The sequence below is a fragment of the Aedes aegypti genome, chromosome 3, assembly GCF_002204515.2.
Source record: "Aedes aegypti strain LVP_AGWG chromosome 3, AaegL5.0 Primary Assembly, whole genome shotgun sequence".
In the NCBI taxonomy this organism is placed as follows: Eukaryota; Metazoa; Arthropoda; class Insecta; order Diptera; family Culicidae; genus Aedes; species Aedes aegypti.
In genome coordinates, this window is record NC_035109.1 from 2,006,587 (window position 1) to 2,032,150 (window position 25,564).

Genomic DNA, 25,564 nt, shown 5'->3' on the forward strand with positions numbered 1-25,564 from the left:
TATCACAATTTCTGAGTTGTGGCATTACCTGATAGCTACTCTTGATTTTCATAAATTCGGTTTGGCATTCAGGGTAATTATTTTTACTTTAACGTTTATTTAACAGGCTCAAGCGCCACTAGGCATAACGGAGCCGAATTCAATTGATTTTTTTTTTACAAATTCATAATTGCTTCTTAATAATCTATATTAGTTTTGGGGAACCGTAAAACTCGCGGTTTGGCCGAGGTTAAGGATAACAAAAAAATGAAGGAGAGGATAGGGTTAAGGTTTACATGTTGACGTTCAGCGTGGTAGTGAGAGGGTAATTATTTCATGGAAAAACAGATTTTTTAAGAAATGTTTGATGAACTGTTGAAGGGTTTTCATCCAAACAATCGACTATTTCCACGACTATACAAAGCTACAAATTTAATAAACTGTTTCATACATTCCAGACATGTTCTGTGTACCCAGTTTTGAATTTGTATTGAGGATACAAATTCTTTTTTTTTAGAGAAAAAATGATCTTTTTGCAAGAGGGTTGCTAATTTCAAGGAAAATTGCCTACCTTTAGGCTTTTAATGTGGTGTAATCTGTAATCCACAACTTTCAATTCAAAAATTAACCGATTTATCAATAAATTGTACCGTAAAACGGGGTAACTTTGATAATGCGGGTAACTTTGATAGTGCGAGACCCACAACATATTAAACGAAATAACGAAGTTTCTGTTCATCAGTTAAGCAAAACAAATGCAAATTGGAATCAAGTGCATTTGAGGCTTTTAATACCAATATTGAAAATTGACACAATTTTAGCATTTTCGAAACGCTTACAAACAATCTGTTCTACGATCACTATTTGATGTAGTTTTGAATAGGTGGCCACTTATCTTTGACAGCCTAGTTATCATAGAACTTGAATACGGTCTCAAATCTCTTAGCGAATAGCATTTTCACAAACTGGGATGATTTTTGTAATCTAAGGGTCTGTCTCAATTCCGTTGTTAAAACGAGTCCGAACTTAAATTTGACAGTTCGGAAATTATTTTCCCTCTGATTTCGATCTATCAAAAATAAGTCTGCTTCAGAGGAGACTTATTTTTGACAGATCGCGAATTATTTTGCTAGTACGTGTTTGTTATTATGGATGCCGTATACGTTTATGTTCCCGCTTCGATTACCGATGTGGTCGGTCTGATGTTCCAGCTGCACCAAGGAACGCTTGTAAGTTAGAAAATGCAATTCGCCGTTTTTTTTTCAGTATCCATGCAAGATACCCTGCTTCGGAAGTAGGGCTCATTAGGTTCCGAGAAAAATCCAACGTTGGAGAGGAACCGTTTCTAGCTTTTTACCAAGCTATAAAGCTTCCTGGGTGGGACAAGTTGTTCAATCCGGATGATCACACAAAAAATTTCTGGGTTGGATGAAACGGATAGTTGCAGGGCTGTTAGCGAGTCACTTTTTACCTGGTAACTAAAAAGTCTCTATTTGCGACAAAGTTGACTTTTCCGGGTAAAGAGTTATTTAATGGGCCCATTCACAAATTACATAACGCTGGAGGGGCCCAGATAGCCGTAGCGATAAACGCGCAGCTATTCAGCAAGACCAAGCTGAGGGTCGTGGGTTCGAATCCCACCGGTCGAGGATCTTTTCGGGTTGGAAATTTTCTCGACTTCTCAGGGCATAGAGTATCTTCGTACCTGCCACACGATATACGCATGCAAAAATGGTCATAGGCATAGTAAGCTCTCAGTTAATAACTGTGGAAGTGCTCATAAGAACACTAATCTGAGAAGCAGGTTCTGTCCCAGTAGGGACGTAACGCCAGAAAGAAGAAGAAGAAGATGGAGGGGGTGGGTGGGTGCTCTTGGTATGTTACAGCTCATACAAAATTTGTATAATATTCATACAAAATGCATTACGAGGGGGTGTGTAGGATGTCAAAAATAGCCATTTTAGCGTTTTGATATTTGTGAATTAACCCAAAGTCACTATGATAAAGATAGTAAGAGCTGTGCTAGCTCCTCAAACTCAAACAGCAAGACAATATTCTTAGCGATAATGTTTCAAAGATTTTTGTTATTTTTAAGACATCAACTTTTTTAATATGGGAATTAAAAGGTTTAAAAGGTAGGGATTTTTGGCTCTTTCTGGAATGTTCCAGGCGAATATTTTTCAGAGATTCCTGTCGAAAAATTTGAATGTTTTGACAGCGCATTTTCGTTTTAAAGCATGTTTTCGGATAAAAACTTGTGGGTTATAAATATCTACCTTGATCATTTAAGTCCATTGGCGTGAACACAGGGGGCTAGGATGGTCTTAGCCTCAGTAGAAATTACACTCTCGTGTTAAGTATGCACTTTGCTTAAGGGATTTTTTTAAAGAATCTCGATGCGTGGGATATTTCTTGCAATAAATGCTCAAGACAGCATTTTACTTTGATCGCAGTACGTAGTTGAAAAGAAATGTCAATTCAAATGGAGCTCGCTGTAGACAATTTTCTTGACCGTTTCTTCCACAGAAATTTTTGCTTTTGTTTCTTCTTTAAAGGCTGGTTTGCTATTGACAAGAAAAGGAATCGCCTATCTCGATGCGTGAAAAATTTATTCCCAGAAATGGTCCAGAAAATCACATTTTTCTGAACGCAGTACGCAGTTGAGAAGAGATGTCATTTCAAAGCTTGCTCTTTGTAGGAAATTTCTTGACCCTTTCAGTCAAGGAATTTCTTTCCTTTTCTTGAGCAAAACAGCATACTTAGCTTAAGTCTGATTTGCTACTGACAAGTAATTTCTTGGCCTATCTTGCTGCATGGGAAATTCCCTTACGGAACCGCCCAAGAAAACGCTATTTTCTGATCGTAATACGCAGTTTGAAAGAAATGTCAGGTCAAACAGGAATCGCTGTAGAGAATTTCTGCAAGGAATCAACGATAATTTTCTTGAGCGATTCCTTTTCAAGCCTGATTTGCTGCTGACAAGTAATTTCTAGGCCTACCTTGATGCATAAGAAATTCCTGCAAGGAGTCGACCAAGGAAGTGCTTTTTCCGATCGCAGTACGCAATTGGCGAGAAATTTCTTTGGCGATTCCTTTTTAGCAGCAAATCAACCTTAAAGTCACCTAGCTGATCGGTTTTCTTTACATAACTTTTTCCACAAGAATTGGACTGCTTCGTGGTCTTGGGCAATGTTTTTACACATCGTAGTTTGCGTTCAAATTTATTATAGAAGTCGATAAGCATTCTTTAACGAATTTTCTTAGCAAAAGTGAGTTTTGCCATAGTAAATCCCATACCAAATTATAGTTTAACCGATCGAGGTGAAATTTCACATAGGACCCACCCACCCTTTTACCGTTATGAAATTTGTGTATGAGCTTTTATGAAAAACCATTATGGATACGTGCAGATTTTGTTTTATTCTGACGAGACATTCATAACATATCTTTCCATTACGCATCTTGTAAATCAGTAATGATTATTAACCATCAGTAGAGAAACAGCAGCCTCAAACTTGTAAAGCAGAAAATAAATTAAGGTAAATGCAATAATTAGAAACTTTACTTCAAATAACTTTTTTGATGATGTTATGAATCTGGTAAAAAAAAAGAACAAACACATTTTTTATTTTTTTTATCTTTGTCTGGTCTTTGAGGCGGCGCGTTGCGGCGCGTCACGGGTGAGTTGTTCGCTGTCCGGTTTGGTGGCGATGCGACAATATTTTGTGTTAACCTGCTTGTACTTGGGGTTGAAATTTCCTGAAAAGGCAACGATTGCGAAATGGACCAGACAAAAATTAAATTTGATGGTTCGTTGATTAATTGGAGGGGAACTAATTTCCGAACTGTCAAATTTAAGTTCGGACTCGTTTTAACAACGCAATTGAGACAGACCCTAAGTCAGAAATTTCCATATAACGTTAAACGCCTAGAGGTATGCAATACCCTACAAATGTTCGTTATTCATTCAATTTTGTTCGATTCATACTCCATTATCAAAGTTACCCCAAAACAGAAAACCAACTTTCGATTATATGAAAAATTATATATCCATTCATAATAAATCTTTTGGAAATCTATCGACTGCAATCGATAGCTAGGATGCCAGTACTTGTTTTAAAAATATAAATTATTATTCTTTGAAACAGCATGCATAAATATTCAAGTTTTCTTCGAAAAAACTATCAAAGTTACCCCGTTTTACGGTAATATTTTTGAGTCTTGATTCAGATTCAGAGACCCCAAATTTAGTGAATAGCATATTTCTTTGTTTTAGGAAACCTATCGCAGTAATTGATCAACTTCACCCCGGAATCAAAAACACCACTTTTTGATATCTAAAAAATGTTTTCGTTATCATATACATAAAATTCCAGAGTTGTCTGTCTGTCAGTAACGCTTTGAAATGTTTCATCGAAAAGTTTCGTTGAACACTACAAGAGCACTACAACGGACAATTTCAATATAAGAACATTACAATTGCAAATTGTGGAGCACTACAATAGCTCTTTGACCTAATATTTTGGAGTTTTCTGGAACTTTGTTCATTCCAATTCGTAGAATATTCTCGAAACCTTCATCATTGTCGTCTGTTTAGGAATTTGGTTGGTGACTAAAAAGTGAACAAATATACTTCAAGCAAATTGTAATTCGGTCGAACTTGTATCGGGATGGAGTTGAAAATGTGAAACGGGTTTCTCCAGTTCCAACTCAGGCTCAGAAACGAGTTCGGCATATGTAAGAGCAAGATAAACAGAGAGAAGAACTAGCTATATGTTAAAATTCTCGTTAATAAAGAAAAAAAAAAAGCAAGATAAACATGAATGAGATGAATGTGCGCCAAATATTCGAGTTTTATTAATTTACAGTGAAACCTCCATGAGTCGATGTTTAATGACTCGATATTGACTAACCCAGTAAACACACAATCTTATATGAAGGGATATAAGAGTACAAAGGGGGAGGCGATATACGTACATTTTGCATGCATCCTTATGGCGCATGTACGCATATCGCCTCCACATTTCTACCTTTATGCGCGTATACGAGTTTGTGTTTACTGGGAATGGATGCATACTTAAAACAAAATTGTATGCTTACTATGATGATTCTTTAAAACATTCCTGTTTCATGACTCGATATTTCCCTGAGTCGATGGACTTTTCATCACAACTGTGATTTTGAGAAATGACAATGAATCATACTACACAGCAGCAGCTATTCGGGAGAATATGCTAGAATTTTTGGTAAGATTCTTCTCTTTAATTCATAGAATCTTCTGGAACTTCTGAAATATTTCATAACAGAAGAAACACTACAACAGCATATAAGGCTATAATTATTTCAGATTAGTGTGGTAACTGACGCTTGCCGATCAACTTCCGCGAAACGGTATGCGCTCGTCACAAAATCCGCTAACAAACTGAAGCTCTATAAAACGATCATGTTCCACCCGCGCTAGGCTTTTGCATTCTTTAACCCATACATATGTATAACGATCATCAATGGTCAACGCGTCTCTTTCACACCCATTCGTGAAATCATTTTCTCTCGCTCGCATCATTCGAAACGTCTCCATTGAACGCTCACATCATTCTCGCGTCCATCAATACAACCAAAGGCTGTGTGTGGTCGCATCGGTCGCATCATATTGGACCCGATTCCAATGAAAGCTAAACCTTACGCTATCCCACATGTCAAATGGAAAGCTCATCGTGTATAGGGCTGTGCGCTCACATTATAGAACACTGAAACATTTATTTTTTTTTTTTGTTTTGCTTTGCAGACATGCACGTTGAGAAGCATTTTGTAATAAATCCCATATCGCAGACTCTGTACACCACAATCGCTCCCTTCTCTACTCTCATTTTCCAATAAGACTTGGTAATTTAAAAATAACAAAGTTCTCCATTTTGTTTTATTTTGATAAAAATCGCAAATTAAGGTACAAGATATCACAACTATTGATAAAGAAATGTATCGCAATTGCGATAAACTATAAAACCGTTATTTTTGTTTTTTTTTACAAAAACAATTCATATCTATAAGAAATTCAATTTAATTCTATTACCTATACAAACTGGTTCTAACACAAACAATAATACAATAATAAAACAAATTGAAATTATGATCCAAATCCAAATCTTATATAATCCTATGTCAAATACAGTACAAACCAAATCCATATCCAATCCAAATCCAACAATCATAAAATTCAAATTCAATTCCACCCAAATGCAATCCGAATCCAATACAAATCCAATCCAATCCGAACCCAATCCGAATATAATTCCAGTCCAAATCATATTCTAGTCGTCATACTTGAATCCAAATTCACCAAAACTCAATGCAGTCTAATTTGAATTTCCAATCCAATCCCATCCAATTCATTTCAAAATGCGATAAAACCCTAAGCAAATATAACCTTTATATAAATCTAGTCCAAATGCAATCCAAATCCAATCGCAATTCAATCGATATTTAAACAAATTAAATCAAAATCCATTCCAATCGTGTATAAGTTCAACCCAAATCCGATCCAAAACAAACCAAAATCCGATCCAAACAAACCGAAATAAAACATTCCGAATCCAATTCAAATTCAATCCAATCCTATCCATATCCAATCTTATCGAAATCAAATCTAAGTCTATACCAATCCAATTCTTATCTTATCTAAATCCAATCCAAATCCGATCCAATATAATCGTTTTTTGTCCAATCAAAATTCATCCTCCAATTTTAATTCAATACAATGCTGATCCAAATCCATTCCAAATCGTATAACCATAAAATTCAATTCTAACTGCACTCAGAATCCCGTCAAAATCAAATCCAAATTCAATCAAATTAAAAATCAAATTCTTGTCCGATCAGAGCCATACTTCAATCTAAATTTATCAAAACCCAATGCAGTCTAATTCGAATTTCCAATCCAATCCACATTTTCTAAGAAACCAAACCAAATCTAACTTTTATCGGAATACCGTCTAAATGCAATCCAAATCCTATCAAAATTCAATCAATATTTTATACAAATCTAATCAACATCCATTCCAATCTTGTATGAGTTCAATCCAAACTCAATCCATATCCAATCCAAAATAAATCAGAGTCCATTTCAATCTAAGTCCAATCCGAATTCAATTCAAATTCAATCCAACAAAAACTCAATCCACATCCAATCTAATCTAAATCCAAACTATGTCCTAACCAATCCAAATCCGAGCCAATTCAATCATTTTCTAGTCAGATCAATATTTATTCTCCAATAATTCAATACAACACCGATCCAAATCCATTCCAAATCTCATTACCATAAAATTCAATTCTATCCAACTTTAACCAGAATCCAGTCAAAATCCAATCCAAATTCAATCGTATTAAAATCAATCCTATCTAAGTCTAATCCCAATTCATTCAAATCCAATTCAATCTAAATCCAATTAAGAATCAATCCAATCAAAAACAGAATAATTGAATTCAAAATCCAGTCCAAATCGAACTATCATAATATTCAAATCCAATACAATCCGAAGGTAATCCAAATCAAATTCTAATTCTACTCTAATCAGAAGCCATCTTCAATCCACATTCAATCAAAATTCCATGTAGTCCACTTCGAATTTTCAGTATAATTTCGTTTCTCAAATAGAATTACTATAAAACGGAAACCAAATTCTAACTATATTAAATCTAACTTCAATCTGAATCCAGTCCAAATGCAATCCAAATCTGATCCAAAATTAGTCCAATACAAATCAATTCTAAATTCAATGGATATGTAATACAAATTCAATCAAAATCCATTCCAATCATGTCTGAGTTAAATCCAATTCATATCCAAAATAAAACCAAATCAATACCTATCTCCAAACCAACTCAAATCCAATTCGAATTTAATTTAATCCATATTCAATTTTATGGAAATCCAATCTGTGTCCAAACCATTCCAAATCTAATCTAGTCTTAATCCAATCCAAACTCAAAATCCAATCAAATCCGATTCAATTCAATAATTTTCTTGTCCACTCTGAACCCATCCTCCGATCCTAATTCAATACCAATCCTATCAAAATCTTATTTAAATCCAATCCACAACCAATTCAATTTAAATCCATTTCAAATCAAAAACCAAACAGAACCTAAATTCAATCAATCCAAATGCGTTCCAATCCAAATTTAATCTAAATCCATTCAAATCATATCCAATTGAATTCTAGTCCGATTTAAATCATTTCATTGTCCAATCAAACTCATTCTCCATTCTAAATCCAATCAAAACCATTCCAATTTATTTCGAATTCAATAGAAATTTCAGTTTTTTTCACAGGGACCTTTCGCTACACAAAACGATCCTTGGAGACCTGTCGCCCCAAAACAAACCAATTCGAAGACCTGTCGCTTCGCAATATTTATCTTCGAAAACTTGTCGCTCTGAAAAAAATAACTCGAAGACCTGTCGCTTCGGAAATTTTCGACCAAGGAGACCTGTCGCTCCAAAATTGAAAACAAAACGAAGACCTGTCGCTTCGCATTTTTTTTTCACGGATACCTGTCGATCCGGAAAATTTCTCGTCGGATACCTGTCGATCCGGAAATTTATGTTCGGAGACCTGTCGCTCCGGCAAAATTCTAGTGAAGACCTGTCGCTTCAAACTATTTTAGTATGGAGATCTGTCGCTCCAGAAAAAAAACGAATTTTCCACTTCACAAAGCCTACCGACTGCGCCATTGTGGTAACTGACGCTTGCCGATCAACTTCCGCGAAACGGTATGCGCTCGTCACAAAATCCGCTAACAAACTGAAGCTCTATAAAACGATCATGTTCCACCCGCGCTAGGCTTTTGCATTCTTTAACCCATACATATGTATAACGATCATCAATGGTCAACGCGTCTCTTTCACACCCATTCGTGAAATCATTTTCTCTCGCTCGCATCATTCGAAACGTCTCCATTGAACGCTCACATCATTCTCGCGTCCATCAATACAACCAAAGGCTGTGTGTGGTCGCATCGGTCGCATCATATTGGACCCGATTCCAATGAAAGCTAAACCTTACGCTATCCCACATGTCAAATGGAAAGCTCATCGTGTATAGGGCTGTGCGCTCACATTATAGAACACTGAAACATTTATTTTTTTTTTTTGTTTTGCTTTGCAGACATGCACGTTGAGAAGCATTTTGTAATAAATCCCATATCGCAGACTCTGTACACCACAATTAGCACACTACAACATTATTGAGGCCACGTGCTCGATAGAGTATGGTGAGAGCATAAATTTAGGCGATTTAGCAGTATCATGCGATTTGGAAGATTACACGTAGCTTTTGGCTTTAAAATTTCGTTGGAACGTGGCTAGCCACGTCGGGTAAGCTAGTATTTTATAGTAGCATGTCATCATATATATAAAATCCCAGCGTTGTCTGTCTGTCAGTAACGCTTTGAAATGTTTCGCTGAAAAGATTCATTGAGCACTACAACAGCAATTTTAGAGCATTACAACAGTAAATTTGATTGTTAGAACATTACAGTTTCAAATTGTAGAGCATTGCAGCATGTATTTGACAGAATGTTCTAGAATTTTATGGAACACATGTCTTCCTTATTCGTAGATTGTTCTAGAATTTTTCATAATTGTTGTTTTCATTTTTGGGAACTTCTTTAAAAAAAAAGTTGAACAAAGTTGCTTTTGCTTGAATCGTTCTCAATTTTGTGTGACTTTGATTAAACGTGTTGTTCGGTGATCAAATCGTAAATAAACCAACTCCAAGCAAATTGTAGTTCGGTCGAACTTGGATTGGATTGGGATTAAATATGTGATTCAGAAGGGATTTCAACAGTTCCAACCTATAAACACGAGTTTGACAGGTAGAAAAACAATATACACATGAATCAGATTATTGTTTGCCAAATCGAGTTTTTATTTTAATTACAGTTAAAATAAAAACATAAAAAAAAACAAAATTTCATAGTTGCTAGGATGGTTCCCCATAACAGCTTTCCCAAGCATTCGTTCTATGAGTCGATATTTTCATGCGTCATAACATTTTTGGATCGGCAGCTGACCCTACAGGCCCACTTCGACCAAGTCAAAAAGAATTGCCAAAACCGGCTGAACATCCTCCGCAGCATTGCGGGCAGAAGAACCCGAAACGATAGAGCCACCCACCTACGAGTCGCAGACGCCATAATCGGCAGCCGGCTGACTTACGGGATCGAGCTCACGTACCGAGCCCAAGACCGTCTGATCAAGACGTTAGGACCCATCCACAACCGGGCCATCAGGACAATCTCCGGCTTACTACCGTCGACCCCCGCAGACGCGGCATGCGCCGAGGCCGGCGTCCTGCCCTACCGGCACAACATCGCAAAAACCGATCTGTAATCGAGCCATCGGCTTTTTGAAAAAGACCCGGGATAACGGGCAAGGCTGCTTCCTTGTTGGGCTTCCCCCGGTGGCAGGACTCCACCGGCTCGGGCCGAGAAGCTGGTCGGCCAAGCTACCCGAAATCGACAAGACGATAAAGAACCGATTCAAACGACAGGCCCCACCCGAGCAAATCCAGGCCCACTTCCTGGAGAGGATCCAAAGCCGATATCAAGACTGGGGGATCCGATACACCGACGGATCCAAGCTGGGTGAACGAGTAGGCGTGGGGGTACACGGAACCGAGTCCGAGCAACATCACCGCCTTCCCGCGGAATGCTCGGTATACTCAGCCGAAGCAGCGGGGATCTTCCAAGCCCTGGTAGCCCCGACTCCAAAAGCGCCATCGAGAACCCCAAAAACAAGCACCCGTACATACAAGCCATTCAAGCGGTCCTTGACTCCTCCGAGCACCGAACGGTGCTAATGTGGGTTCCCGGACACTGCGGTATCCGTGGTAATGAGCGCGCCGACGTCCTAGCCGGTATCGGCCGAAACAGCCCCCTCCTCACAGCAAAAATCCCGGCGGATGACGTAAGAAAAGGGGTTTAGGACACCATCTGGGGATCCTGGTCCAATGAATGGGTACGAGACCGAACCCTCTTCCTTAGAAAGGCCAAACCCTCCACGACGCCAGGAGAGGACTTGCCCAATCGACGGGAACAGACCGTCCTTTCTCGCTTAAGGACAGGGCACACGCGGATATCGCATGACATGGCCGCCAACAGCCCCGGCTTCCGCCGACAATGCGATACCTGCCACATCCGAAATTCGGTCGAACACTTCCTGTGCATCTGCCTGACATTCGAGCACCTCCGGCAAACACACCAGATCACCGCCCAGCTCGCTCGCCAACGACAAGGTCCGTGAGCGTCAGATCATAAACTTCTTGAAAGAAGCAGGCCTATACGACCTGGTATAACCAGGGCGCAAGTGGCTAAGATATCGCGCAATGATGTCTGTGTCAGGAATACACAAGAAAAATTTGCTTTTCTATGAAAAATAAGACATGCTTCGATATTTCCCAATTTTTCAATAGTTTAGTCATGAGAATCAATAGTTTTCATTGTTGGAGTAGATTCGTAGAAAGATTTCCAATCGATTGGTGCAAGAATCTTGAAAATCTATCCGAGCGTTAGTATGTTATAAACAGTCAAAATCTAACCACTTTTCGTGACGCGAGCGATTTTTCGTTTTTCGAAATTGTACCCCAGTATGTTGCCGTAAGACGTTATCCAACGTCAAAAATTGATTTTGAAAGAAAACAATATATTATAGAACACTGCAACAACTATTCAGTTGAATATTCGAATATGTTATTCTCTCTCATTCATAGAATGTTCTGGAATTTTCTAAATGTTTCACAATTGAAGGAACGCTACAACAGCATTAGAGATGTAATTATTCAAGATTAGAACATTACAACAGCATTAAGGCCACGTGCACAATAGAGTAAGGTCAGAGCATACATTTAGGCGATCTTGCGGTCATTATTATCATGCGTGGCACTGTCGGGTCATGTTAAATAAAATAATAACCATTATCCTTTACTTCTGAGTTACACCTCCACTGGGACGAAGTATGTTTCTCAGCTTATTATTTATAGAGCACTTTCACAGTTATCAACAGAAAAAAATATTAATCCATGTTGTCATTTTGCAGTTAAACATAAACATTTTCAATTTTTGGAAGATTATATACATAGCTTTCCGCAGTAAAATTTTGTTAGAGCGTGGCTAGCCACGGTGGGTAAGCTAGTAAAGTGATATTGATGCAACTATATACAGCCAGTGATGCATTTGAACGCGTTCAGTTTGCGTTCCGGTTCAATTTTTTGAACGCAGCGATCAAGTAGGCTTGAACATTGTGCAGTTCAAAAATATGAACCGGTGCGGGCCGAAAATTGATCTCAGTTCAGTTTGATTGATTACTACAGTAAACTTTGTCAAAGATAGGTTTTTGGTATTCCAAATACCAAGGGCTGTATGATTTCCCTAATCATGAACATTTGCAACGATCAATTCATTAATTCCCTAAACGAGAGCCCCGATCACAACTGCACACTGAACGGGCCGTTCTTGAACAGCGGCTAGCTCTTGCTCGGAAGTTCACTGTCTACTGCGTTCTCGTGCAAATTTGGCTCGGGCTCCGTTCATTTTTGGCTCGCGTTCCGTTCAAAATGCATCACTGTATACAGCTGTACGGTAACTTCGGTATGTACTCTTGGGTTTATTTCCCCACGTTGAAAATTTGCACGACAATCTATTCGTCAACAAAACGAACAATATTTGCAAGACTTGTTGCAAGGAATCCTAACGAAATATTTGATTGATCTTAGATAAAAGTCTGATTTTTAGTGCGACTCTAAGAAATTTATCATGAAGCATTATTTAATCTATGCTTATGTTCGAGCTCTAAGTTTCCCTTACTCGATATTTTTTATCTCGATATCGAGTTAGAGTACCATAGCAAAAGTTGGTTTTCATGGCTACCTGCGATGGTCCCTTGGATTGCATTTACACTGATTTTGTGTTCCTTAACTCGATGGTCCCTTCAATATCGAGTTATGGAGAGTTGACTGTGTAAGCATTTTAGCTTCAAGATTGATAACGAATAAGAGCTTATTCACAAATGCCTGCTAAGTACACTTTCTTAGCCAAAACAAAACAATTCTCGCACAATGGCAGGAAGCGTGGCACTGACTGCGCCGTGGCCCACTATGATGTGCGTCGTAAACAAGAAGACAAGACGACAATCAATCGACCCTAATTCCATTAGCTCGAGATCAAAGTCAACTGCGTCCTGTGGTGAGCACACAATCGCAGTAAACTATTGATTGCATTGTTCACACCTGATGCACTAAATGTTACCACCAGAGCACCGACGAGACCCTTGAGGGATTATCCAATTGAATGCGCACCGCACCACGTGGACTGCGGAGGGGTGATTGCACAAAATGCGCCCGAAAATGGTACCGCTCGCTGTTGTTGCGCGATGGTCAATCTCCATGCAGGATTAGCATCATTTGATCGTATCAAGCGGATCATGCTGACGGGTGGTGGATGTTAGAGTTCGTCGTCATGATGGGTGTGTAATTTTATCGCGAATAGGATATCTTTATCGCTGCTGGCGAAAAAATCCTGTCGCTCTCGGGAAGGGTGTCACGACAAAGCATACTGACAACTGTCAACATTTTTGCTGTGCGTGATGACTGGTTTCTTATCACAATTTTAGCGTTTCCAGAGGGAGCTAATTGATATTCTAATCTGAAGTGGAAGGACTTGACTCACGCAGCTAATTTCGACCAGAAATGTGCCGAAGGATACTATCTAGCACCATTTCAGCTATGGTTTTAAAGAGGGTGATGTTCTGAAGGAGTTTTCCAAGTTGAAACTGTTCAACTTGACGAATTGCGGTGACTGCCGCAACGACGGCACTTAAGCGTTGTTTAACAAAATTCTAGAACGTCATGAATATCAATCGTGAATATTAATCAGGTGAGATGAAGAAAATTAGCATAATAGATGTCGCGCAGTTCCCGTTTTGTGTCTGACGATTTTTTCGTTGTTGTGGTGGTAGCTGTTGCTGTTGTTGTGCGACGAGAGCAGAGGCACCAACAGGACGACGACCGTGCTGCAAGGAGGCGCGTTCTTCCGATGGAAATTTCAATTGTCGCGCGCTGTGTCAATTAGCATACCAAATTAAGCTCAGCCAACCGCACACGATTCGCCGAATGATGGTATTTTTTCGCATCTCACCCGTTGGTATTTGTTGACGTATTTTACCCGTACGTATATAGTAGGCGCTTTTCTCAACCGCTTCTGTATGACAGACAGTTCGTATCGTAACCTACTGTGGTGGATGGTGACGACAGAAGCAGAAACGTGCACCGGAGTGACGTACGTGGCGTACCTATATGGATTGGGGAGAACACAGCAGGCTGTTCACTAACCTGTATCCTTGCTTCGTTTAGTTTAGTTGTTCGCGCTAGTTCCTCTCTACAGTAGATATCGGGGTAGTGGGATTTTGCAAAGGCCGCTTCTAGTTCTGCTAACTGTTCCTGTAATTAGATACAAAGTTTGGCAATGATGAACCGTTAGCTGGAGCTTGCTGATGCGTTTCAAGTCTAGGTTGAATGTTTAATCATTTAAAGTTATACGAATTGAACAGAGATACATTTTTAAGTATTAATATTAATAGCCTCACTTTGATTATAAATGAGTCGACTAGTAGATTAAGGCTAAGTAGCCCGTCATTCGTTTTGGCAACAATGATGACTTTTCAGCATGCATTTCAAAGTGATAAAACTCAGTCTTGATAGTTTATATTGACTTAATAAAGTATCACTGTACGCGCTAACATGCAAAAAGTATGCTGATACTTTTTCAGCTGTGTCAGTGCAAAACCAACTGATTTTCTTTGATTCGAAATCGTTAGATGAATTACCAACAATCATCAAGGACGCGTACAAATTTCAATGACGGCCTACTTCGCCTTAATAATTAATAGTAAGCTATGAATGGCAGACGATAACTGATTATTTAGCTTTATTCTCCAATGCACGACATCTAGAGACTCTATCGAACCAGACTATTATGAACATCGAAAAACTCGTTTTTTATAGGTAAAATGAGCATTTCAACAATCCGTTGTTGCTTAGATAACGTTACGTAAATAGAGGTTCCTTTGTATGCACTCCCCTGCAAAAGTGTGATTGCAAGTCCAATAGGGTGATATTCAAAACTGAATAGGTAGTAGATGGCTCTTTTTCAGTGATAGTAAAAACGAAATCCTGAAGCAAAGAAGCCACCATGGAAGATGAACTGAAAACAAAAAGTTAACTATTCACATTACGCTTGATTTCTAATCACTACTTTTTCGATCCAGTTTCCTAAATGCAAGTTATTTGCGTTTTTCATTATTTTCCATACGTTTTGACAGTTCTTCGACTACCATTCTTCCATGCGCATGTGTTGAAAGGTTGAGAAATTTGAGAATCCAGCGTAGCGCGATCAGTGGGTGGAATACAATTAACAGTGTCGTTGCTCGGCGGCCAGTGAAAGAAACTGAATGTTTGAAAGGTCGTTGCCTGTACTTTTTGCCGCTGGCGCCAACTGTTAGCATTTAAGAACGAAATAAACAGTCGTTACCCTATTGAGACTCTCTTTAGCGCATTCGAAAGGCAATGAGTTATTCATACTTCGTAGGTTAGTATTTAAAAAAGAAAAAAAAAAGAAAGAAAAATCGTGAGTTCTCTTTAAAGAACATAAGATTGCGATTCTAATGACATAATAATTCAAAATTTTGGTCGATCCAAAGCTAAGAAATTAATCATGTTTTATTAGTGTGTTTTTTGAAAAATGTCTCAACTTTAAGTAACACTTAAGTATATAAAATTCAAAAAAAAAGGTTTGTAGTAAAATACCTGCAAAGTTAAAATAACTCATTGCCTTTCGAATGCGCCATAGAGAATTTCATTTGGACGTGTAATCGCAGTGATAAGGAGGACAAACACTTTTGTATGTTTTTAGGGAGTGAACACATACTTATGCACGGGAGTGAAAATAAGAGTAGTCCTATCGAGGATCAGATAAAATGTGAGAATTTGGGTAAAATGAGCATGATGACAACCCTTGTGATAACTTTTAATTCCTACACTAACTTCCTTCGACTATTGTTGCCTAGGAACGTTGTATCAATAGTGCAGTGTAAGTTAAAAAAAGAGACAATCTACACCGTCAAAAGACTGATAAATGAGGATTTTGGGTAAAATAAAAATAGTAACACTCCGTTTGATCAATTGTAATTGCTACATTCACTTCCGTTGACTTATATAGCTTAGACAACGTTATTTCAATAGTTAATGATCGGTTGCCGTGCATATGATATCAGATATCCTTACAAAAGTCTGACCATTTGTGGAATTTGGGTAAATTAAGCATGATACCGATTCATGCGATCAGTTTAAATTCATGCATTTCCTTCTCTGGACTATTATATTTTAGAAAACTTTATGTCAATAACTATTAAACGGTTTCTATGCATATAATATGAAAAACCTGATAAAATTGGGAATTTGGGTGAAATGGGCATAAAAAGCTTTCCGTGTGGTCCGTTTCAACTCCAGCATTCACTTATTGTTATTGCTCGAAATATGGTATTTCAACAGCTCATAAACATTTTCCCTGCATATCATACACAGATGATCCGATTTTGTCAACCCCCTTTTTCAAACGTTTTTCAGCTCTTCTTCAAAAAGAAAACCAGTTATCATTTTTTTTATTGTGTTATGCATATTCATAATAACTTTAACTGTGTTGAATAAGATTTGTACAGAATTTTATAATGAAACCATGACAGCAAAAAGTTCTCCGCAAAAAGGGCTAACAAAGTTGGGTCAGTACTGAATAAGAAATCAAATCAAAACCCTGATAAGTCTGTTTTATAATGAGGACTTTGGGTGAAATGAGTCTCATACCGATCCGTGTGATCAGTTTTGATTCAAGTACTCCCTTTTCTAGACTATTATCGCTTGGAAAACGTTATGTCAATAGCTAATAAACATAACGTTAATAATAGGTTTCCCTGCATATAATATGATAAATCATATGAAAATCCTTATAGAATAGGGAATTTGGTTGAAATTGGCATGATAACAATCCGTGCTTTCAAGTTCAACTAGTGCGCTCAAATTTTCATACTTGTAATGACTAAAAAACGTTATCTCAGAAACTCATACACAGTATCCCTGCATATAATGTGAGAAATCTAATCAAAATCTAATGAAAATGGGGAATTTGGAACCACTTTCATTCAATTCCATAGACAATTTTACATAAGATACAGGTATTTTCTCAAGAAGTACGCTTTGCGTTGACAAGATACAGAATTCTTCGTCGGTTTGCTACCTTTTTTTTCGCACCGTGCATTGTCAAATTGTCAAGCGGACAATGCTGTATCGTGTCAGCACCGAGGATGCAGCCCAAGGGGTGGATCACTTGTTCGATGCACATCTAATGTACATCGATTTGTATTAAATGCATTTTTTCGATAAATTTATCAACTTAGCCCTGGAACATACCATTGTGTCGTGCTATAGCAACAAGTCATTGTTTGTTTTGGAAATTTCGGTATTATTTTACTCTACGCTAATTTTCTTCAATTAATAACAAATTTTATTCGTTTCAGATCGAGATTAAGATATCCCCAAAATTAGATGCCTGATTAGTGCATTAGGCATCTGATTTTCTCAGGATTTCAAAAAAGATCTATAGATATATTAGATGCACAGTGGGGAAATTATGATTGACTGCAGTACTCCTGTGACTAATCAGGATTAATTGGATCCCTCAAGATTTCCTTCTCGATAAACCTACAGTAATTGGCTAACTGGGGACAAATAGAAATTCTCATCGATTCTTAAATGAAGGAAATTAAAAAAATATATATAATATTATTTGTCTTAATTACCGTTTTGACTCATATTCCGAACACTTAAGGCCAACAGTGTCTTCAAATGCATCTGATGGGCATATATTAGCTGACATTAGTGAAAATTTTAATTTCTTCGCATAGTCTAACTGTTAGCTGTTAAGTGTACTGATAAAAATGTTTATTTAAACTTATATTGTATTGTTTATAGGTAAAAGTATGGAACAACATTTTGATTCAAATGCCGAACACTGTGTCCATTCTGTCTCATATTCCGAACACCTTGATTCAAATTCCGAACAGCACGAATAAATCGTATTTAAATGAATAATTTCGCAAATAAATTTATCTGAGCTAGTTTTACTGATCTCTAACTAGAGAATCATCACTACTCCCGAGGTATAAAATAAATAGAACGATGATTAAATTGAATTGTAATTTACCGCCATTTCCTGGTAATTTGATGATATATTTCAGCGAAATATTTCAACCTCATCGCCATACAAAAAGCGAGTGTTCGGAATATGAGTCTGTTCGGAATTTGAGACAAAACGGTACTTGTTTCATTTTCCTTAGTGTTGGCCAGGGATCTCGGGGACTGAATCAATTCAACGTTTAGATTAAATTAAGGGACACGAGTGTAGGTAAAGGAGTTAAATATTGTATGGGTCGTCGAATAACTAATCGTCTCTCCAAGACCGCAACTCTCACTATAAATTTAGGTACTCTGGCACTGCGTGGTTTAAGTTATAGACTGACGGGAGAAAAAAGTACTGGATATTAAACTCTAAGGTCATTTGCGGATTGATGATTAAGATTATTTTTATTCCACATATGAGAGTGGAGGCCAAATGCTAATATCCGATGTTCCAATGAATCCGACGAGTGCCAGCAGCTGGTCAGAAGCGTCTATTCCGCAGCCGGCAAAAAAGTGAAGTATTTGGAGTTTTCCTCACTGCGGGTCCTAAGCGAGTCAGTCCTTTGCCAATCAGAACGAAGGATTATCAGTATCGGTTACGACACGACGTATAACAGGTAGTGATTTTCATAGGTGAGCAGCAGCTTTTCTTCATCTTGTGGAAAAATAAGTTTGACATTAAGACTAGGATAGCAAATAAACATTGGAGCATGCCATGAAATACGAATTTGCTGAATGTGCATTTAAATGCATTGAAATGCATGAAATAATTCAAATTTATCAGATGCATTAGAAGTGATCCACCCCTTGATGCAGCCCCTCTAGCACGATGTAGGTAGCGCAACCCTGGTTAGGTGGCCTATCGAAGACTCTTCAACCAAGAAAGGCAAAATTAGAGCAAACGGATTGATTTTACGGCAACAGACCCGGCAACGAATAAAGGACAACGATTGGAAAGTTGGATCTTGGAACGTGAGAACTTTAAAGGAAACCGGGCGTGTTGGGCTCCTGGCTCGTGAACTGCGGAATGTCGGCGTGATAGTGGCAGCTATCCAGGAAATACGCTGGCCGAGAACCGGAGAACGCGGATTCCGAGCGGTGGACCCCATCGCCAACACTTCATTCAAGTACCACATCTACTACAGCGGTGGCGACAGAGCAGAACGTGGAGTTGGCTTCATAGTGATTGGGAAGCAGATGAAGCGAATTATTCGATGGAAACCGGTAAGCGACCGAATCTGTGTGTTGAGAATGAGGGGCAAGTTCTTCAACTACAGCCTGATCAGCATATATGCGCCAACGAACGATAAGCCCGATGACATGAAGGATGAGTTCTATGAGAGCCTGGATAAGGCCTACGGAGAGTGCCCAAAACAAGATGTCAAGATAGTCATCGGCGACGCAAATGCGCAGACCGGGAAAGAAGATTTCTTCCGACTCGTCATTGGAACGGAAAGCCTTCATTCCGTTACCAATGATAATGGCCTGCGGCTAGTGACCTTCGCTGCTGCTAGAGGGATGGCAATCAGCAGTACTTACTTCGCACGAAAGAATATCCGCAAACACACCTGGCGACACCCGAGTGGAGATGCCTGCTCCCAAATAGACCACGTGCTGGTTGATGGGCGACATTTCTCAGATGTCAGATGGCCCTAATATCGACTCGGATCATTATCTTGTTGTAGCTAAAATTCGGGCGCGGTTATCCAGCGTCACTAGTTCCACAACAAACAGAACGCTGCGCTTCAATATACAACGCTTGTCGACTGATGGGGTAGCTGCGCAGTACCGTCAGCAACTAGACGAGCAGTTGGAAAGAATCAACGTTGCTGGAGACGTCGACAGCCTGTGGGACCCTATCCACGAAGCTGTGACACCAACGGCGTGGGAAGTGATCGGCACTGGTCAACGACGAAGACGAAACGACTGGTTCGATGAAGAGGGGCAGAGAGTGACAGATATGAAGAATGTCGCCAGAAGCCGTATGCTTGTGGCCGGTACTCGACAGAACAGAAAGCGGTACAGGGCAGCGAGAGCCGAAGAACAGAGAATCCACCGCAAAAAGCAAAGGCAGCACGAAGAAAGTGTGGTAGCTGACGCTCAAGAAAGCATGAACCGGAATGATATGGCGGAGATTATATGCGATCAATGGTGCGCGGCACAATACCGTACTAGTGCCCGCCATGTGCAATGATCGAGAAGAGAATTTGCTGACCGATAAAACGGCGGTGGCTGCCAGGTGGAAGGAGCACTTTCAGCAATTGGAAATGTAGCGGTGGAAATGGAAATGTAGCGAGGAACAGGATGAACATAGATGATGACGATCAAGCTGTAGACCCACCGACCATAGGAGAGGTTAAGAAGGCTATCAGCGAGCTGAAGAACTGTAAGGCTGCTAGGAAGGACGAGATCCCGGTCGAGCTTCTCAAGCACGGAAGCGAGCAGCTTTACCAGTCGATCCACCGAGTACTGCTGAAGGTATGGGAGGACGAAGAATTGCCCACCGGCTGGTTGGATGACCTCATCCGCCCTATCTACAAGAAAGGGCACAGACTGGAGGAATTAGCCTGCTGAATTCGGCGTACAAAATTCTGTCGCGCATCCTGTTTAACAAACTGGGACCGCTCGAAGAGTCCTTCGTCGGCGAATACCAAACTGGTTTTCGTGAGGGCCGTTCGACAACGGACCAGATGTTTAGCTTGCGAATGATCCTAGACAAATTCCGGGATTATAACTTGCAGACTCACCATCTGTTCATTGATTTCAAGGCGGCGTACGACTCAGTGAAAAGAAATGAGCTTTGGCAGATAATGTCTGAAAATGGTTTTCCAGCGAAACTAATTAGGCTGATACGTGCTACGTTGGATGGTTCGAAATCAAGTGTTCGGATCGCAGACGAGGTGTTAACCTCGTTCGTGACGTTAGACGGATTGAAGCAGGGAGACGCACTTTCGAATTTACTGTTCAACATTGCACTCGAGGGTGCTATTAGGAGATCTGGCGTGCAGAGAAATGGCACTATTATCACAAGGTCGCACATGCTCCTTGGCTTTGCGGACGATATAGATCTAATTGGAATCGATCGCAGGTCAGTGGAAGAGGCCTTCGTGCCTCTGAAGAGGGAGACAGCGAGGATAGGCCTGACCATTAATTCTACCAAAACGAAGTACATGGTTGCAGGTAGAGATAGAGTCAGGCATGGTGGTGTAGGTGCTGAAGTAGTGTTTGATGGGGATGTGTTTGAAGTTGTTGACGAATTAGTTTACCTTGGAACACTTGTGACATGTGACAACGACGTTTCCCGCGAAGTGAAAAAAAAACGTGTTATGGCTGCGAATAGGGCCTTTTACGGACTACGTAGCCAGTTTAGGTCCCGAAGCTTGCAAACGGAAACAAAATTCGTCCTGTATAATACATTGATTCTTCCGGTGGCTCTCTACGGGCACGAAGCGTGGACGTTGAAAGAGTCAGATCGGAAAGCTCTCGGTGTTTTCGAGCGTAAAGTGCTGCGGACAATACTCGGTGGGAAACTCGAAAATGGTGTGTGGCGCAGACGCATGAATCACGAGTAGTAGACTTCAGTGGACTGGTCACTTAGTGCGAATGTCGGAAGAAATAATTGCGAAAATAATATTCAGCAGGGAACCTGGTAGAGGTCGGCGGCTTCGGGGAAGACCACGAATACGCTGGCTGTACGTTCGGGGCAACTGGAGAAGTTTTGCCCAAGACCGACGAAGATGGAGCTCTACAATACGCCCGGCAATGGCGTGACGCTACGCTGTAGCCATCAAGGTAAGGTAGGCATTGTCAAATTATTTACTATTCGAATTCATAGGGTTTCGACTGTTATTTGACACGTTCTTAAAATGAATTCATCGGGGAATCCTAATTATTAAATTATTATTATTATTTATTAAATCCTAATTACTAAAATTTCTACGAGATGAAGTTTTAAAATTGTTCGAGAAGGCAGATTGAAGTTTTTGACACAGTTATGCAATGAAAATATATACCGAGGTGAGTAAGAAGACATTTGGTGTGCGTGACTTCCATGTACGGTGCAAAATGCTTCACAACTACAAGCGAACGAGCTCCCATAAGAAGTCATGTAAATTAGTGAAGTAGCTATTTTTGTTTACGCTTCTTTATCTTTACTAATACATAGCCATTGCTTCTTTTTGTACACCTCGGTATTTGTCTATTCTCATTGACAGTTATGCATTTTAAATTTAACATTAAAGTGAGCATGGCGTTGTTTTGTTCATAGAACCTGCACCGTTTATAGAAAATTGTATCTATAGAGCTCTTCAAGCAAACTGCCACGAATATCAACGTACGGTCAATTTTACACAAGTCGATTTCCTCAGAATGAAAACTTATCGATGTTTGTTTGACGTCATTTAAGCTTTCGGACAACGTCAGTCCAACAAAGAAGTGAATGCTCGGCGAAGAGCTTAGTCATAGAAAACGAGTGGTGAGCTGTCGGATGTAGACTCGAACTAATTTAAAGGTAACACTGCGTAACAAAAATGACATTTTTGCGTGTCTCAAGGATCAAAATATGTGTCTCAAGTAGATTTGAGGTTGCTGAATCTGATGCCATTTTCAGAAATGTGCCAGCACGTCACAATTTTTAGCTACAGGTTGCCAAAGTTGTATAAAACATTGATTTTATTGATGTTTATATGAAATTTAGAGTATAATTTATCGTAAATTTTTGTGATCAAATCCACTGAGCATGCTACTTTGCACTTAAACTTTCATTTTGGAATAAATTTGGTTGAAATTGCGCGAATAAATTTAAATTAAACCGATTTTTTTCGACATGTCTTCTGTCTCCATATAAAATTCTTCGTTTCTCATATATGGAAAAATACAATACTTTTTAAAACCATCAAAAAATATTTTTTCCGCATCGGAAGTATTATAAAGTTTGCCAATAAGTATTGTTATAAAGATAAAGTTTGAATTCTATGGCAAATTAAGCAAATAAATTGCCATACAAGCTGGCAAACTTGCATGCAAGTTGGCTGAAATAGTCATGATTTTGCATTTCAACAGCCAATATCTCAAAAACTGAACGTGCTATGACATTTCTGGAAACGGCAATGGATTCAACAACCCTTAATTGAGTGAATAGCGGTATTTTGGTGCTTGAGACAAAAACGTGTTCCGCAGTGTAATTCAAATTGAACACAATCTTTTCCGCGAGTACTAACCGTTGTTCGTTTGCCTGTCTTGCAGGCAGGGCCGAACTTACTGATGTGGGGGTCCCGGGGTCAGAGTCTTGTGGGGGCCTTTTCCCAGAAAACTTGTGTGTTAAGCTAGGTATGCTGTTCTGCTCAAGAAAAGTAAAAATTTCTACGCAAGAAATGTTCGAGAAATTTTCTACAATGCGCTCTATTTGAATTGACATTTTTTTCAACTGCGCACTGCGATCAAAGAAAAATGCTTTTCTTGAGCATTTCTTGCAAGAAATTTCCCACGCATCGAGATTGGTGATTACTTTTCTGTTGAAGTGCATATTTCCCATTACCATAGAATGTACTCAGTGGTAATTTCCCTAAAAAAAACCATTTAGGATTAATGTTCTAATTGCTAGAAGTTTTAAAATGATTGAAAACCCTCGTCGAATATCATTGTTTCAAAACATAGAAATGGGTTAGAAACATTATTTATCTATAAACTAAAAATATATCACATTAGAAATCCTCTATTCTTAAGAAAAGCATCGAGAAATAGGTATACTAAGTATCACAGGGATCTATCAAAAATATGAGAGTTCATTTAGCTCTCTAGAAATGCGTATAAGAATGTTAAGAAATTACTTATAAGAGTTTTGTTTGGTTGAGATTTACAATAATGGGGCAAATATATTACTCACAACTTAAGTGCTTAAGCGTTATTTGGATTTCAAGCAAAGAGATGACATTCTAATACTACGTTCAGACTAGAGCTTATATTATGTAATATAAAATCTCTTGATATCAGATATCATATAACTAGTTTTCTACTATGGGCTCCGAAGGCGTGTGGCGGTGAAGGATGAACCACGAGCTCGCTCAACTCTACGGCGAACCCAGTATCGTGAAGGTAGCTATAGCTGGAAGGATACGCTGGGCAGGGCAATAGGGCATGTTGCAAGAATACCGGACAACAACCCTGTAAAGATGGCGTAGGGCGCAGCGAGCTAGGTGGATTGACCAGGTGCACCAGGACCTGGGAGAGTGTGGGTTGTAGTCGAGGATGGAGAGAAGCGGCCATGAACCGAGTGAATAGGGTAACGACTGCTTATTTCGTTCTTAAACGCCAACAGTTGGCGCCAGCGTCAAAAAATACAGGCAACAACCTTTCGAACATTCAGTTTCTTTTACTGGCTGCCGAGCGACGACACTGTTGTTTGTATTCCACCCACTGAACGCGCAACGCGCCAAACTTTCAACACAAGTGCATGGAAGAATGGTAGTCGGAAACTGTCAAAACGAATGGAAAATAAAGAAAAACGTAAATTACTTGCAATTAGGAAACTGGATCAAAAAAGTAGTGATAAGAAATCAAGTGTAAAGTGAATACATAACTTTTTGTGTTCAGTTAATCTTCCGTGGTGCTTTCTTTGCTTTAGGATTTCGTTTTTACTACCACTGAAAAAGAGCCATATATTGGCTTTTCATTTTTGAATATCGCCCTATTGGCGAAATGTTGTTGGCGAGGTTTTATCAAGCTAATTAATGTAAAACCAAATAAATAAATAAATAAATAACATCTAGTTTTCACTGAAAATAAGGAGTATGACGTTTGATATCAAGATAGCCTTTGCCGTAATATCAGCTCTAGTCTGAACGTAACATAACGTAACATAATATTAGATGTTGAATAATCAACTTGATCCCATTAATGAAAATTTGAATATTTCGTTTAGTAATTTAACTTTGAGTTTATTTTGTGTAAATTTTGGCTATTGTTGCGAATCACTTTGTTGACACGTGGCTGCTCCACTCTTAACGAGATGTCGGGTCCTAGAGGATTGAACTCCTGTCGGGAATGGCTTTCGGGGGGAGATTGGGCCGAATTAGAAATTGGAATCCGGAGTCCTATTAGCCCGATCGGGAAGGAAAGTCGACCGATCGGGTATATTATCCGATCTTCTTCGGCGGTATCTGGTCCTAATTTGGGCAGGACGCCTCCAGAACGTTGGTGGAAGGCAGTCCTGATTCACTTATCACTTATTTTACCGTGTTACTACGGTGTATTCTGTGCCACTGGTGATATTCGCTTAAAAATTAACTTTAGCGTTTTTAAAA

The 25,564-nt window shown here is 39.2% G+C and overlaps 1 protein-coding gene across 1 annotated transcript in view; it reads right to left on the minus strand.

Annotated features, from left to right (window-relative positions):
• LOC5568551 (homeobox protein OTX2-A) overlaps positions 1–25,564 on the minus strand; it is a 171,565-nt gene that overhangs the window by 70,258 nt on the left and 75,743 nt on the right. Inside the window, exon 3 of the mRNA XM_021851257.1 lies at positions 14,367–14,474. Coding sequence (XP_021706949.1) covers positions 14,367–14,474 — 108 coding nt within the window. The remainder of the gene's footprint in view (positions 1–14,366; positions 14,475–25,564) is intronic.